Below are 16,185 nucleotides of genomic sequence, written 5' to 3'. Positions count from 1 at the left end.
GTGGAAAATAGGACTACACTACAAGATCTTATAATTTAGAAAGTGTTATCGTTAAAAATGTGATAGGAGAGTCCTCTCTTTGCTGATGCTCTTAATACTGTACCATTCTTTGATGTATCAGTAATGAGCTCCATTATACCTTTAGCTGCATCTTCAGGACTATGAAAATACATACAATACAAAGAAAGACATTAATTATTGATATTATACATTAAAGATCAGGAATAAGGAAAGAAATCAAAAGAGAGAGAAAGACTAGAAAGCAAAGAAGAGAAGAAAATGCAGTAAGATCAATTACTCCATTAATCCATTCTGTAGTATTTCATTCTTAAATTGTTCAGGCATTGCATCCAGTCCTCTTTGGCTCATTTGAGTCTTCACGTAATAAGGACATATACAGTTTACTCTTACATTAGCTCCTTCTGCAGCAGACTAGACATTTAGAAGAAATAGGAATTCAAGCAGTTAAGTAATGAATGCTAAGCCTGCCTTTATGCATCTTGTAAATGTAACAACAGCTTTTTTTGAAGCAGAATAAGCTGGGGCATACACCACAGGATATAAAGCTATAAAAGTAGTTAGCAAATCCAGAAAAATGAAAAGGAGCTAGCAAAATTTTATTTCCATACCTGACATTGATGATACGTTGATAATGACTCCGCCTTTTTCTGGATCCATGAGTTCCAGTGCTAGATATGTGCCAGCAATGACAGCATGCTACAATACAGTATCACATGATGATCACACAATGATCACATGATGATCACATGGTATTACATTACTGACCAGATTAATGTGTAACATCTTGTCCCAGTTCACTTCATCGGCAATGCCAGCATTATTCACAACGATGTCAAGACTGCCATAATGACTCAAAACCTTCTCAAATGATTTACGCTATTAAACGTATGAAGAAGAATATTAAATAAAATGTAATTCATTAATCACTCACTAAACTAGTTGAGTCAGTAACGTCACAGGTCAGACAAAGAACGTTTTCCGGTTTAAAGCTTCTGCCAAGTCTTTGCCCTGTCTCTCTTAGATTAGGAGAAATATCAACCAAAGCAACCTTCACAGAAAGGAAAGTGAGAGAAAAAAATATTATAGCTCTATAATTATAGTGGAAGGCTCAGACTTTAGCTCCAGCTTCCAGTAACAGCTGTACAATTGCTAATCCAATTCCTTGAGCGCCTCCAGTTACAAGAGCAACTCGACCTGATAGGTCCAGTGTAGACATTTTTGTGCAGCAAAAAGGTGTGTCAACTTTTCTAAATTAGTTACATTAATTGATTTTTCATAATTAAAATAATTTTAGCTAAAAATGCTACACAATGGCTGTTTGCATGTTTAAATGCTAAAAATAAGAAAAAATGAAAACAGAATGGATAAGTTATAATAAGTGGATAATAATAATACTAATAATAATAACAATAATAAAATGAAATTGTGACGAAGTGTTTTCTGCAGTAGAGTATACCAGAGACAAGTCATGTGACTGGGGGCGTGGCATTAAAATGAGAGGATCACCTTGAATCATACATACGCCTTTGTCTCTCTACAAAAACACAAAAAAATATGACAATGATAATCAAATTTTGATTGGAATCAGTCTATGCAACAACCATTAGATCCATTGTCATGAAATCCGTGACAAGCAAAAACCCATTGCTTCCATTGTCACAAAATCCGTGACAAGCAAAAACCCATTCACTATATTGTTACTTTATTTGACCTGATTTTTGAGCAACTTTAAAAATTCATATAAAATCCAATTTTGATCGGAATCAACTCAAACTTGAAACACAACATAAGAACATGTATATGCATCAGAAAAAATTATAAAAATGAAAAATTCTCTCCTAGTCATTTTTGGCGAAATTTGACCAAAATCCCTGTACTATAGTACAGGGACTTTGACCCAATTTTTGAGCAACTTTAAAAATTCGTAAAAAATACAATTTTGACCGGAATCAGCTCAAACTAGAAACACAACATAAGAACATGTATAAGCATCAGAAAATGTAATAAAAATGAAAAATTCTCTCCTAGTCATTTTTAGCGAAATTTGACCAAAATTCCTGTACTATAGTACAGGGACTTTGACCTGATTTTTGAGCAACTTTAAAAATTCGTAAAAAATCCAATTTTGATCGGAATCAGTTCAAAATTGAAACACAACATAAGAGCATGTATAGGTATCAGAAAAAGTTATGAAAATTAAGAATTCTCTCCTAGCCATTTTTGATTAATTCCCTGTACAGGGAATTTTAGTAGGTAAGCTATTTCATATGATTAGTAGTGCTGCAAAAATAAAGCTGCATTTCCTCGCAATATCTCACTTACGAAGATCAATATTTCTCATTATCCATTTCTCTACTTCCATCCTGGGGCCATTGCACGTGAAGGAGTAGCCGAGCTTTCGTATTGTCTTGTTCTTTTCCAAATACTTTCCAATCTCAGCCTCTATCCTGTGACCTCCTTTACTGTACTGAGGGGGAGAGAGAGAGAGAGGGGGGGGAGGGAAAGAGAGAGGGAAGAGAGAGAGAGAGAGGCAAAAAGAACAGTAATACAAAATAGAATACATTTACAAAGGAGGTGCATGTCAACACACCTGATTACAGAGTCTTATCTCTTGAAGTGTGAAATTATCAACAAGAGCTTTCATGATAGCCTAAGCAAAAAATAAAGTGATTAAAATACAATGGAGATATACACATCATAATAATAAACAAAGTAATGATATACTGTAGGAATGAATAACAAGATCAATAACATGTTGTATAGTGTAGGAGGAGAAATGAGATAGGGATAGGTACAGTACAAGTACAGAGAAATTTTGTACTTAAACATAACAATCAAGTAAAGACACAGCTTACATAAGCATCAGTCACAACTACCATCATAATTAATAATTTAATATTGAATAACATTCCTTAGTATATTATATAAGTCCTTACTCTTATTCCTTCATTTCCAAGTCTATTAGAATCAAGATTAATCATCAGCAGTGATCTGTTATCAGACAGTATGCTACCCAGACTCTGTATAAGCAAAGCAATAAAGAAAAGAAGATACTTATACTATGTAACAGCTAAAATAATCAAATATTGAACTGAAATACAGTTCATTTATGATTTATTGGTTATTAGTTGCCTAGTGAATGCAGTTAAAGTTATTACTGTAGTATAGGACAAATTTATTGTACAGATTTAATCATTTTACAGCTTACAGCAGCATGGTCGTCGTTGAACTTGATATTAGCCAGAGAGAGTTTAGTAACGTGTGTGTTGCCCTCCAGTGCCGTTAGTAACTGGTGTATGATCTCCGGAGTGATCAGTGGGTGATTGTTGAGGTTAAGATCAGTCAACGAGGGATCATCTTCTTGAACTGATTGAATCACTTGATCAAGATCAGCGTGATCACTCTCATCATTACCTTTAGCAGATAACAACTTATCTGAAGGACACAGGAAAATATAGACATTAGTAAGAATTATTTGCTAACTTAGTTTCTGTGTGGAGAATGAAGAAACCTTGCTGGCAGTGATGTCCCCTCTACTCTGATCTTGAGTTAACATGCCATGAATACCTAGCTCCTCTGTAGCAACATAATATGAGGAGGAGGGGAAGGAGGAAATTGAAATTGACACAAAACATAATAGTTACATTAAGAGAGAGGGAGAGGGAGAAGGGAAGAGGATAAACTCACGGGCTAGTTCTGCAAGTTGATCATCATCCATTTCTGAGAGGATGTCATCAAACTCTGAGAGGTAGTTCTTAGGTTTAGCAGCTGGAGCAGTGTTCTCCTTCTTCTTCTCCCTCACCTCCTCTCTCTTTTGCTTGATGAAAGGAGTGTAGTCATCACCAACTTTGGAAGCCTAAAATAATAATAATAATAATGATGATGATGATGATGATGATGATCACGTATAATAAATCAGATCATATAGTTGATGTCACTGACAGTTTTATGGAGTACAGTAACTAGTGAAGATGAGTGACAATCATTATTATTATAGACCATAAAGTGTTAAATAATTGACACATTTATTGTAATTATCAGGCTGAAGAACTTGTGGTGTGAAAAAAGCAAATTCTTCATTAATGATCCCTTAAAATCTTAATCACTATAATAGTACACAGTAATGAATGTTGACAGCTTTCATTAATTCAATAATAACAGAATTATAATGGTGCCAAGTAAACACACACTAGTTCACAGATCATGTTGACGAATCGTATCAAGTATCAGATGTTAAATCATTTAATGGTTGATATCGCGTTACGCAGTTCATAAGAACATTGTTATTGAGTTAGTGTGTGATATCCTTTGTAATGGATCCTGCTAATGTTAACAGCCTAACAGGCCACCACCACACACACTGAGGGATATTTGGCAACAACCAATGTACACAACAAATAAGATATTAACTGACTGACATACACTGTGCATTCCTTCCTATCTTCTACACTTCCTCAACATCTCTCTCTCTCTCTATCATATCTTTATACTTTTATTCTATCAAACTCCTCTCTCTTTTTTCTCCCTCCCTCTCTCTCTCCTTTCCTCCCTTTTTTACCCTTCTCCATCAAACTCTTCTTTCCTCTCTCTCTCTCTCTTTACCAGTGCTTCTTTCCTGAGGTGTTCCAGTAAGTGTTGTCTATCATAAGGTCCAGTTGGTTTCTTCTTAGTCTGTGGTGGTAGCCTATCTGAAGCTGGCAGCAACTCATTCTAAGGATAAAGAAGGACACTCATAATTATATAATAATGCTAGTTTGTTTTGCTCGGTTTTGTTATTACATCTGGGTCGATTATTTCTGATAGTTCTGCTATTTCCTCAGCCGTTAGCTGCGATAAGAGAAAGTCCTCGTCTTCTATATCATCGGCCATGTTGCTCCCTTCAGTCCTTTGGCTTTGTTCTCCAGTTCAGATGATCTAAAGAATGTCTCTTCTCCTTTTATAGTTCAAGTTACCTTTCTACTCTGTAGCCACACCCACCATTAACATCAATATTACTTTGCATTAGCTCTAATAGTATACTAACAATAAGAATATTTACGGCAAAAAGCACAATAAAAATAATAGTAAAAGTCTTTAAACTGTTTTCATTATTATTCTTATAACTTTAGCGCTTCCAAACTGCCAGCTTCTTACTCCGGTCGACTGATGCAAAGACTTGACCTTTAGGATGCCAGCAACAAGCAACAATATCACGACTGAGAGAGAGAGAGGGGGGAGGGAGAGGAAGAGAGAGGGAGAGAGAGAGAGGGGGGAGGGAGAGGAAGAGAGAGGGAGAGAGAGAGAGGGAGGGAGAGGAAGAGAGAGAGAGAGAAAGAGAGGGAGGGGGAGAGAGAGGGGGGAAGTGAGAAATGGTCATAGTTGCAGAAGTTTCCATTACACATACTTGTGAACTGAGACGTCTTTCTTAACTTTATGAGCTCGTCCAGTCATTGCTTCCCAAATGTGAATGATACCATCAGAACCACCAACAGCAACATACTGGCCATCAGGACTAACAATAAACAAACAAACAAACAAATAAATAAATAAATTGTAATGTTCATACCTGAAGCTAGCTCTTGACCAATCAGTGCTGAGATTAAACCCACTATATTAGAATTTAACACAAATAGGATCAACGTATCTATCACTGATATGGTATACATGTATCTCACCTAAAGGTCGAAGTGATTGCATTTTGACGCAAATCAATCAATCTTAAGGAGGTATCATCACGAGTGGAACAAAGCAACATAAAACGCTCTACAACAAATTATTATAAAAGCATTTATCAATGTTCCTCTCCCTCCCTCTCTCCATCCCCTACCTGGAAAAAGACTAAGAGATGTTACTCTTCCCTGTATTGCCAGCTCATGGCTCGGGTTGACACTGCTCACACGCAAGTCCCAAAACCGAATCTTCTTATCCCAATGGCCACTGATAATCATATTACTGGATAGAGAAGAGGAAAAAAAGAATAATTCTAAATAATAATTAATTTTGAACATGCTAAAATAAGTATATTATTTTTATCATTGCAAAAGATATAGGTACATCCTTTTCATTAGTCATAAAAGACTGTACCATACATGTATGCACATTGTACATGTAGTGAAATTATTTGTAACTCTTACCCCAGTACGTGAGCATGGACAAGATCACAGCAACTTGAACCAGCAAAGAGTGTCTTCACACCTATCAGACCCCACCCACTATTAATAACCAGTTTAATAACTATTAATAACTTACATCGTCTCTGCTTCAGATCCCAAATCTTTAAAGTCTTATCCTGACTCCCAGTGATCTGGAGAAGAAGAAATAAGACACAAAAGATTACAGGATTGATCTTACCACTCGCTGACTGTCATCCATAAACTTAGCAGAAAATACTTTAGCAGTGTGCCCAGTTAAGGTGTGCTATTACAGACAATATTATTACAATAATATTTTCATTTTATGTAATTATTAAAGTTGCTTACTCTCGGCCTTTGGTCTCCAAGTGTCCAGAGACGAGTTGCGAAATCATTAGAAGCAGCTAAAACATATTTATTCTGAAAGAAAGGGAGAGGGGAGGGGAAGGGAAGGGATGGAGGTGGTAGAGTGAGTTCCTTACAATGTGATCAAACTGAACTGACATGATGCTAGCACCAGATCCATGTAATGGAGCAACCAGCTCAACCTTCTCTGTATAAAAGGATCAATTACCAGTAAAAGTCACTCTCTCTCTCTCTACCTTCTGTTTGTAGGACTCTCCAAACTTTAATGACCTTATCAGCTCCTCCTGTCGCTAGGAAGTGTCCGTCCAAACTAAAAGAGAGAGCACTAATCTCTCCTTCATGAGCTTCCTAAGGTGATGATACAAATACAAGGGGAAAGAATAAAATTTTATTGTAATTGGATCAGGAAATACATAAAGAAAGCACAGTCTTTTATAATTATACTGAATGCAGTAATTGTTGGCCCATCCATTTAAATGACATACTGTAGAGAAGAACACTTTCTCTGGTATGATGGAGGGATAGACAGCAGCTGGGTCAATGAAATCAGGTGAGGACGCCTTCTTTGCTGACTTTGTTTCAACAATTGACTGCTTTGGTTTAGTAGCTTCTTCTATCTGTTTTTTAATATCTTTCTCTCTGGCACTAAACATAAAATAAAAGACATGTACATGTACATACTTCATGTACATCTTACGCTTTTTCAGATTCTGTTATTTTATTCATTCGATCAGCTTCTTCAGCTTTCATTTTCATCACTTCTGCTCGCTATAAACAACAAATGAATAATAACAAAACAATAATAATAACAATAATACATGTAATATAATAATAATTTACCAGTCTATCATTTTCTAGCTGGAGATCTTTCAGTTTCCTGTCTTGACTGTTAAACTCCAGCTGCAACTCACTGTGTTCATCCATCAGTCTCTAAACAAAAGAAACACATCAATACTACAACCAACTGTATGGAGTTGCTGCACTGCACCAGTACTTAGGCTATATTTCATTCATCATATTGATGTACTTATGCTGTGTAGCAAGTTTGAGGTGATTCCGACTTCAATTTTTCAAGTTATGGCCATTTTAAGAAAATGCCAAAATTCTGAAAAATACCCTGTACTATAAGTCCATGGTTTTTTTTCCAAAAAATGGCTCTGAAATCACCCCAAATTTTTATCACATTTTCTGATACATTGAAAGTGGGTATGTCCTTACGCTGTGGGTGGAGCTATTATTCTTCATTGATTCCTCTAAAGTGTTTATCTTCTCTTCCAATTTCCTTTGAACGTTCGTCAAATTATTAATCCTAGCAGAGGAGAAATAGCAATAATGCCAGCAACACATTCAATACATTATTATAAATAATAATATAATCTTATTTATTATGATAAAATGTGATTATATAATTATTATTACTATTTCTTTAACTCACTGTGTCTCCTTCTTTGATATTTCATCATCTTTGGATCGTACCTGACTTGACAGTTCAGTAACTTTAACCATTGCCTATACAATACAATACATGCTACATAATACACACACATATATACATGTACATACACATTACAATCCTTATAAAACTAGCACTGTACATTAGAATGCCCTATATACATATAGTATACCCTCCACTCACATCAGCTGTTGCCCGACGAGCCTCAGAGACCTCATCAGTCCTCGTTAAGAGTCTCTCCTGAAGATCCTCAACTCGTTTGTTCAATTTATTAGCTCCTCCTCCTGTACTGCCCCCTCCTTCTCTTAGATCCTATCAATAATCACTAATGAGTGAGTCATTAGTGTAGGCTCACCCTCTCCAGTTCATTGTTCTGGTATTCCAGTCTAGTGATGTCCTTCTTTAGGTTCTCCACTTGATCAAACAGCCGCCCGTCTGGTGATAAAGGAATAGAACGAGTATGTTTGCTGTTGGTATTACTTGTGTCTTACGTGATAGTATGAGCTCTTTGAAGCAGCTAGTCTCTTTGCTGTTCCTTTCTCTTAGTTTTCTCAGAATATGCAACTTCCATGATGAATCACCGTCCGACATTTTGATTTTCAGCTGATTTTTAGTCAGTCACACCTTATAATGGGTGTGGTAGATAGTTGACCATCTTTAATAAGTGCTCTGCGCATGCGCAATATGAAAATATAAAACAAATAAACAATCAGCAGAGTCAGGCTAAAACAGTAGGAGATTGAGGTTGAGAAGCAAGCGGAGAGGCAGTTTTAGCTTATCACGGTGGTATAACTGGCCTGAAAACGCAAGATGATTTATCCTAGTCTATATAAAGGCGGAAACCATCGCACCAGATCAAAAAAGAGTGGAGCGGCCCTGGACTTTAGCTACCTCTATTTAGTCTTACAACTTTTCTGAGTACTAGAAATGGACAATCACGAAGCGATCAATGCCACAGGCACCATAGATACTGTAAAGAAGATTGAAATCTGGCAAATAAGTCTTGATCAGCCTTGTACACAAGACAACAATTTAAGCGCTCTTGTGATAGGAAGATTCCCAGTATTTGGCGATGTGCCTTTTGGCGGTCTAGTTGTCACAAGAAATGCCGTCCCCAAAAATGTCGTTGTCGGGAACTGAGAATTGAACTCCTTACCTCTGTTATTATTGTTTTTATATTTTCCTATTTATGAACTGTTAAAGCTTCATTTTTTTCAAGTATATATATATGTAATATTATGTGTGGTCAACATTTCTCTTACTAACCAGGATTTGAATATCGATTTTAAAATTTGTGTGGTGCATTTTTAAAATTTTGTTGAAGTCCAATTCTGCATGTCCAATAGAAAATAATAAAAATCTCTGAAAACTATATAAATTCAGCTAAAAACTATACTAATGATTAACACAAATAATAATGATATAATAGTCCTCCTCAAAGAGTTTTCTAAGGAGCATAAGTAGTAGCATAGCCACCTGTCTGGTTCCCAATCATATTAATTGGAGTTTTACCATCAGTAATGAGAACAGACTGTATACCTAAACTCTGTAACAAACAAGCCTAGAGGAGGAGAGAGAGAAGAATCATTATAAATAAACTAACACACCCAATGTGAACAAACACTGTATTAATGTATACTGTACCTTTGATTCTGGTCCAGCTTTAGCAATACGGGATATAGTCTGTTTACCCATAGAACTAACCAATGTACTGAACTTAGACACCTATTACAATAGATTGACATTAATTATCATAACAATACAGTAATACTTATAAATGATTTATGTTGAAAACACAATGACAGCACAAAATGATAATGATATACTTCAATGTTGCTGAGATCTTTAGCTCTCTTTATTTGCAGTTCATTCTGTTCCCTCAAGAACTGAACCTCAGCCTCTTGCATCTGATCAGAGAATAGAAAGGGAAACACATAAGAGAAGGAATAGCGAGGGAACACACATGAAAGAGGGTGTGTGTGTGTGTGTGTGTGTGTGACTACGTTTTTCAGATATTTCTTTTGTATCATTCCCAGGAGTTCTGTCATAACAAAGGACTGTATTAAGAGGACAGGCCCAAAACTATAACAGGGCTGGCAGAGTGGATAACATTATACATATACTGTATGAATTGTAGATGAAGTGTGGACTCACTTGGTAGATATTTCAATTGCCATTTGCACAGATTTAGATAGAGAGTCCCTCATATGATGATCAATTGGTTCAATACTTTGAATATCAATATTAGTGATCACCTACACAATACATCATAAGCCACTATACAAGTAGGAGCAAAGCAAATTCTGTAGAGCTGAATATTTTTGTGGGGTCAAGCTTTGGTGATTATAGCAAAGTAGCTATATACATGTATTTCATATTTATAATCTTTTATAGGTAGAGGAATTGAATCAAATAAAGAGAAGAGAAGAAAGAGTAAGAACTGTGTAGTTCATTAAACTTTGAAAGGGCTTCAGGCTTCTAAAAGGACAGATGTGACAAATGAATATCATTATGCTATTTAGCATTGTTTTGCCTTGTTTTGCACAAGACATAACTTTCCCAATTGGCATACTGTAAGTCATACATGTATGTATCATTAGTAAGAGCAAACTTATGGATGTGAATGACTAAGTTAAAAATATTTACAACTACTCACCAGGTTATTAGCAGTGAATATCACTTCTTTATTAACTTCTCCATCAACATTCTTACCAAACACAGCAGCAGTTATAATATCGGCTGAATGCTTGTGGAACTGTTCAAATGGTATAGAGGCTACTTTACCTCTTACTTTACTAGCTGTGAAAAATAAGAGGGAGCCATATAACTGATATACAGCATACCAAGAGTAATTATCTACTATTGAGCATACATATGACACATATAACTAAATTAAGAATTTATATAATGTGTTGTCTTGGTCAATAACTTTTAACAGATTGCTGATCTTATGAGTTGTGTTGTAAAACTTGTATTGTACTGCTATGCACATACAGTACATGTATAAACTCATGGCATTAATACACATATAATGAATACAGTACAATACAGTCCAGACCACTTACCAACTTCTCTGCAAGCAAATCCAATGAAGTCTGGAACACTGAACAGCATAGCCTCACTCTCTGGGTTACCTCTCTCAACCTTAAGAGGAGGAGAGAGAGGAGGAGAGAGGAAGGAGAGAAGAGAGGGAATGAAATTATAGTCCATGTGTGTCCTTACTCTGAATTCATTGTTCATTGATACAGCAATTTTAAGACGAGCATGATCTGATGTCTCTACCTATAGATAACAAGAAAAACAACTAAGGAACAATACATTCATCATCAATTTCTCTTTTTCTAATAGACAGCAGTTAGTCCCACGTAGTCAGACACACCCCAAAGTCAAAAAAGGGAGGAGTCTGGCTACATGAGACTAGGTAGCAGTATGACCAATTTCCACTGGCTGCCCAGTAGCAAGAGTAAAATACCTAAAGGTACTTTTATTACTTTCAGGTATTATTTTATTCTTGCTAGTAGAAACCATAGATAAATGTATATCTATGCAGAAAAGGAAATGCAAAAATTCTCAACTTTAGTGATACCGGATGTGGCCATGTCCAGCAATGAGTGGACACGGATTAGTATACTGAGCAATTATCTCCGTATACTACTGGTTGACTTTATACAGGGCAGGAATGGATATTTCCATTTACTAGGCTATATCTTTCTTCAGAATAAGTCTCATCAATTTGCGCACTTCAGTAGCTGTTCTCCATAATTATACCTGTGTTCCTGCTAAATATGACAGCACTTGGAGTAACTTTGTGTGGAACATTTACAGATTAAAGATGAGGCAGTCAGTGCCGCCATTTTGTCATTCCTTTATGTATGTATGATAAATTTTTTACTTTTTGAATGGTTATATCTAAATTTCAAACAATTTTTGACAAATTGCGCACTTATTTTGTGAAAGTACAACATTTTTACTGCCCAATCATGCAAAAAAGATAAAGAAATTCAAAACTTTGTTCGGAACTTTTGTCTTCTAAAGGTGAAATAATTTTAGTCATCTCAGTGATAACGGGTGCAGCAAAAAGAGTGAACAAGTGCTTTTCTCTTCTCATAGGAATAATAAAGTAAAACTAAGAGTGCTTAACAGCTATACAAGCAAATCATGTCTCTAGATCCTTTAAAGTAATAATAAGAAGGCCGTTTGTTAGTGGATGAGTCTTCTTGCGCCACGCCTGCCACTTTAACAATAGAATATGAAAAAACTACCATAACCAATTGCATTAAGTAGCATTCAAGAAGCTCCAAGTATCTAGTGAAGTCCCATCCATGAACCAGAAAGACGTTAGCAGGCTTTGTAGTGAAGCTTCCTATCAATCCACCACTGCTGAGCTGCCGTTGCTATGGTAATTCCAATGAATATCATTAAATTAATGTGACCGGAAGTTCCATTGCAATTGCTATGCTGGACATGCCACCTACACAAACAGCCCAGACCGTATATAAAGGACTGTGGAAATGCGCAAGTGCAGTTGCTTGAGAAGCTCAAGCTCCTAGAATGCAGGGACAAAAGACCAGCGTCTGAGCCGATACTACTGTGAGACAAGGACTTACCAGCAGTTGCCTGAAGGGCTCAAGGAGTAGTTTGCCAAGTTCGATTATAGCTGTCGTATGGTCAGGCGGGTACCCGCCTGCTTTGGCTCAGAAACTACTGATACTTGCCACTGCTCTTTCTACTGTGCTAAACCAATAGCTGAGACAGGGGGAGATCAGGCCTGCGAGATGGACTTTCTGACAGGGGCTGCAGCGGAGCCTACGAACTGCCCGTACTTTCTGACCGAGGCCTGCGAGCCTACCGACTTTCCGTACTTTCTGACAGAGGCGTGGGAGCATCCTGACTTTGCGTACTTTCTGTCGGAGGTCTGCGAGCCTACGAACTGCCCCGACTTTCTGACAGGCGAGGGCTCGGAGCCTGTCGATTTCGTGGACTTTCTGACAGAGGCCTGCGAGGTGCACTTTCAGACACAGGCCTACGGACAGGGAGCTGGAGATCTGCAGAGCAGGGGCTCCTTTGTACCAGGAGCAGATTTAGCACCTGGAAGAGCAGATGAGAAAAGCCTCCTCGTTACTGGAGTGATTAAACAGACTCTAGCAAAAGATAAAAGCTTCCTCGTTGGAGTGATCGAAGAGACTCTACACAAAAAGCCATTATCAACCGGCACCGTTCAGACTACTTTGTGTGGATAGCAAATTCAATACAAACTGTTTCGTCCTTTTTCAATTATTATTGACTACTATTATACATGATTGGTGTTTCTTTTTTCAGGTGATATGTAAAATTATAAAATTTATGAGCCGGTTTTCATCAGAGCAACACATGCACATGATACCCTTAGCCTTAGATTGAAACATGAATGAAAAGGATATTATATCACTTATTGCGCTGAGAAATTAACAAGAGGCCAGTAGTGCAGGAGCATGCACTTACTGTAATATGGTCAGATATAAAGTCAGGACCTAGCATGAGGCAAATAGTCTTCAGGGCATTCTCCTTCTTTGGTTTACCAGCTGAAAATAACAATAAAGAGACACCCTCCCCTAGCTGTCCCCTCTCCTCTCCTCCCTCTCTCTCCCTCACCACTCAAACTGAGGACATTAAAGTTCTCATGAGGATCCAGGACTACAAGATCAGGACCAAATACAACCCGGGCTGTCTTCTCTATATAATTGTACACCTAAAGTCAGTGTTGTGTTGCATAGGCAGATGTATCAGTATCATAAGTAGACTCACTTGGACTGCACAGTTACTGGGGCACCTGTAAGTAACTACACGAGTCTTGTCACGTTTCTATGAAGAAAGAGGAGGACAAGAAGAGAGAGGGAAAAGAGAAGATTTGTCTGTAAATTGTTTTTTAAACATGCATGTACTCATGTGGCTGTATGCAAACGTATTGAAGAGAAAGAATGAGTGCAAACTACAGCCAAAGGTATGTACTGATTATATAATTCTTACATTTCCCTTAAAGAGCGAAGGGTCTTTAGCTCCATCAAAATATGCTATCTTCCTAATATTGGCATCACCAACACCACCACCCTCCCTACAATGAGAAGAATAGAGATACTTTGTTGGTTTTCAATACCATCACAACAGAATCATTATAATAATATCTGGGATTACAGTTGACACCAGAAAATATCCATCCTGTCCCTAACCCTATACTAACTAGCCCCAAGCTTGGATAAAGGAGGAGCCCTGGCTGCAGTAATGATAACAATACTGCCAGAACACAAGGCTATAAAGAGGATAAGGGCCTATAAGGAGGGACTACAGAAATTATTCAGTTTTGCAGTTGTGTTACAGAACTTACAGCAACTCTTATCAGAGAGGAGCAGAGAGAAGCTCATGGGAGATAGCCATCTCAAATTCAAGTCAACCATTACTTTAACATTTCTTCTGCTAGTGGAGTCAGTTCTTTCTTATACAGTTCCTCAGCAGCTTGCAATAGATAAGACTGAGGGCCCAATATAGCACGAACCTATTGGACACACCACCAGTGTTAGTATTAATATAGCACTGTACTGTATTGTACTGTATTGGACACACCACCAGTGCTAGTATTAATATAGCACTGTACTGTACTGTACTGTATTGGACACACCACCAGTGTTAGTATTAATATAGCACTGTACTGTATTGTATTGGTTTACCTGTCCTGACTGAACATTTCTAACATAAATCCCTTCATTCTCATTCAATGGAGTAGCCTTCCTACAATAGAGAGATAGGAACTATAACTTAAAAGTATTCCTCATCACACTATCAGCCTGTGACAGTGGACTTCAAAGGCTTGGACCATTCCTAACACAACTATTATATAGGTGCTCTCCCCAAATACTCCTAGTGAAATCAATGGTCATTTGTTCTTTAATGTGACCCCACTCTAAGCTGTGGTCTAAACAAAAGCCAATCAATTCATACAAGCACTTACACCACTGCATGATATTAAAATTTGACATTACTAGGCGAATGTAAACCATTGAGGGGCGAGCAAAACGATTAAAATCTTGATTTTCAATTAGCAATGTACAATGTCTATATAGATTGATGTAGTCACATATTAAGACTAGTGTTGATGTCAATATACTGATGCAAAGCATTGCAGAACTTTCATCAGTGGAAGGTAATTTCATACTATGAGCTTGCTCTTCAAGCTTCATGAGTTAAGAATTTCTGCAGATATAAATAGCAGTCACTGTCTCACAACTTGATCTTCTTTCTGATGGATAAGGGATCATGATTACAGACCTTGATGATTATATAGCTGCTTTGTTAACCTTCTTTCTGCTAGAGAAGTGTCTGGATAACAGATGAGTCTTATCCTGCTGCAAGTAAGCTGAAGAATTGCTCCCGTTTCATAGCCTTTATAGTCACCATTTTGCAATTTGTTTCATTGCAACCACACCCACATAAATGAAAATATTTCATCAGAGTACTACCGCATTAGATCATTGACATTTAAATAGATAGTAGTGCACACGTTGGGTGTGACCAGAATAGGCGTGACTGAAGACGTACGTACATACATACATACATACATACAGAAGAGTCTCGCTTAAGTGGGGCTCGCTTTTGCTCGCCCCAATTATTAATGTAATGATGTCTATACGTGTACTTTCATAAACAGTACTGACGAATACTAACCTCCTCTGTATGCTCCCAATCTCAGTTCTAGGTATATAGTCAGTTGGTCCATGAACCATCCACCTATCACCAGGAGTACGATGGACTTTACTACCTACATATAATAGAATAGTGTACAATAACCTACATGTACAATACTGCATGTAAACAACCAATTATGTTTCTCCCTCTCTCGGTTAAAGCCCATTACCCACCCACAATAAATTTGTCACAATAATGCTGATTCATGGGGCAGCAACTACCATTGTCACAGAATTAATAAATCTCTCTCCAATTATAGTCATACACCTGTCCTGTCTATCACAAGTCACCATTACTTACCATCTTCGGTAATATCAAATTCTTCTTGAGCAGTGACAAGAAGAGCTTCATCAGATTCTAATAAAATAGCATCTTGTATCCCTCTCTCAAACTTCTCACCTACAAATAGGAAACAAAGGGAAAGAACCCACATACATGTACATGTGCACAAAAGCTGACATGCACACACACACACACACACACACACACACACACACACACACACACACACACACACAC

At 37.3% G+C, this 16,185-nt stretch overlaps 4 protein-coding genes across 4 annotated transcripts in view; all 4 read right to left on the bottom strand.

Annotated features, from left to right (window-relative positions):
* Positions 1-6: 6 nt before the first annotated feature.
* LOC100636048 (15-hydroxyprostaglandin dehydrogenase [NAD(+)]-like) lies at positions 7-1,271 on the bottom strand. Its single transcript, XM_003390220.3, has 7 exons — positions 1,136-1,271; positions 953-1,069; positions 787-897; positions 630-717; positions 490-566; positions 299-432; positions 7-159 (listed from the first exon to the last, which is right to left on the bottom strand). The coding sequence occupies exons 1-7, from the start codon at positions 1,235-1,237 to the stop codon at positions 36-38; spliced, it is 753 nt and encodes a 250-aa protein (XP_003390268.1). The 5' UTR covers positions 1,238-1,271; the 3' UTR covers positions 7-35.
* A 61-nt stretch (positions 1,272-1,332) lies between these two features.
* On the bottom strand, positions 1,333-4,981 carry LOC100635919 (tropomodulin-2-like). The gene is made up of 9 exons (XM_020003317.1): positions 4,801-4,981; positions 4,624-4,731; positions 3,709-3,877; positions 3,505-3,597; positions 3,230-3,456; positions 2,958-3,041; positions 2,612-2,671; positions 2,344-2,488; positions 1,333-1,555 (listed from the first exon to the last, which is right to left on the bottom strand). Exons 1-9 carry the CDS (start codon positions 4,888-4,890, stop codon positions 1,524-1,526), a joined length of 1,008 nt encoding a protein of 335 aa, XP_019858876.1. The 5' UTR covers positions 4,891-4,981; the 3' UTR covers positions 1,333-1,523.
* Positions 4,982-5,016: 35 nt separating this feature from the next.
* LOC100635792 (autophagy-related protein 16-1-like) lies at positions 5,017-8,570 on the bottom strand. Its single transcript, XM_011408962.2, has 19 exons — positions 8,442-8,570; positions 8,306-8,385; positions 8,134-8,262; positions 7,933-8,006; positions 7,716-7,806; positions 7,338-7,427; positions 7,195-7,265; positions 6,983-7,142; positions 6,734-6,845; positions 6,614-6,684; positions 6,480-6,551; positions 6,352-6,417; positions 6,250-6,304; positions 6,135-6,195; positions 5,828-5,952; positions 5,676-5,763; positions 5,567-5,608; positions 5,405-5,512; positions 5,017-5,216 (listed from the first exon to the last, which is right to left on the bottom strand). The coding sequence occupies exons 1-19, from the start codon at positions 8,539-8,541 to the stop codon at positions 5,126-5,128; spliced, it is 1,686 nt and encodes a 561-aa protein (XP_011407264.2). The 5' UTR covers positions 8,542-8,570; the 3' UTR covers positions 5,017-5,125.
* A 616-nt stretch (positions 8,571-9,186) lies between these two features.
* LOC100635665 (major vault protein) overlaps positions 9,187-16,185 on the bottom strand; it is a 9,651-nt gene continuing 2,652 nt past the window's right edge. The window contains exons 7-22 of the mRNA XM_020003316.1: positions 15,967-16,065; positions 15,646-15,739; positions 14,652-14,712; positions 14,385-14,479; positions 13,957-14,041; positions 13,735-13,791; positions 13,582-13,678; positions 13,432-13,511; positions 11,173-11,232; positions 11,016-11,094; positions 10,607-10,749; positions 10,105-10,205; positions 9,954-10,032; positions 9,777-9,857; positions 9,595-9,675; positions 9,187-9,511 (exon numbers count right to left, since the gene is read on the bottom strand). Of these exons, the coding sequence (XP_019858875.1) occupies positions 9,398-9,511; positions 9,595-9,675; positions 9,777-9,857; positions 9,954-10,032; positions 10,105-10,205; positions 10,607-10,749; positions 11,016-11,094; positions 11,173-11,232; positions 13,432-13,511; positions 13,582-13,678; positions 13,735-13,791; positions 13,957-14,041; positions 14,385-14,479; positions 14,652-14,712; positions 15,646-15,739; positions 15,967-16,065 (1,406 nt within the window). The 3' untranslated portion in view covers positions 9,187-9,397. The remainder of the gene's footprint in view (positions 9,512-9,594; positions 9,676-9,776; positions 9,858-9,953; positions 10,033-10,104; positions 10,206-10,606; positions 10,750-11,015; positions 11,095-11,172; positions 11,233-13,431; positions 13,512-13,581; positions 13,679-13,734; positions 13,792-13,956; positions 14,042-14,384; positions 14,480-14,651; positions 14,713-15,645; positions 15,740-15,966; positions 16,066-16,185) is intronic.

Source organism: Amphimedon queenslandica, unplaced genomic scaffold (assembly GCF_000090795.2).
Source record: "Amphimedon queenslandica unplaced genomic scaffold, v1.1 AMPQUscaffold_12686, whole genome shotgun sequence".
In the NCBI taxonomy this organism is placed as follows: Eukaryota; Metazoa; Porifera; class Demospongiae; order Haplosclerida; family Niphatidae; genus Amphimedon; species Amphimedon queenslandica.
This window is presented reverse-complemented; position numbering and strand designations above follow the sequence as displayed.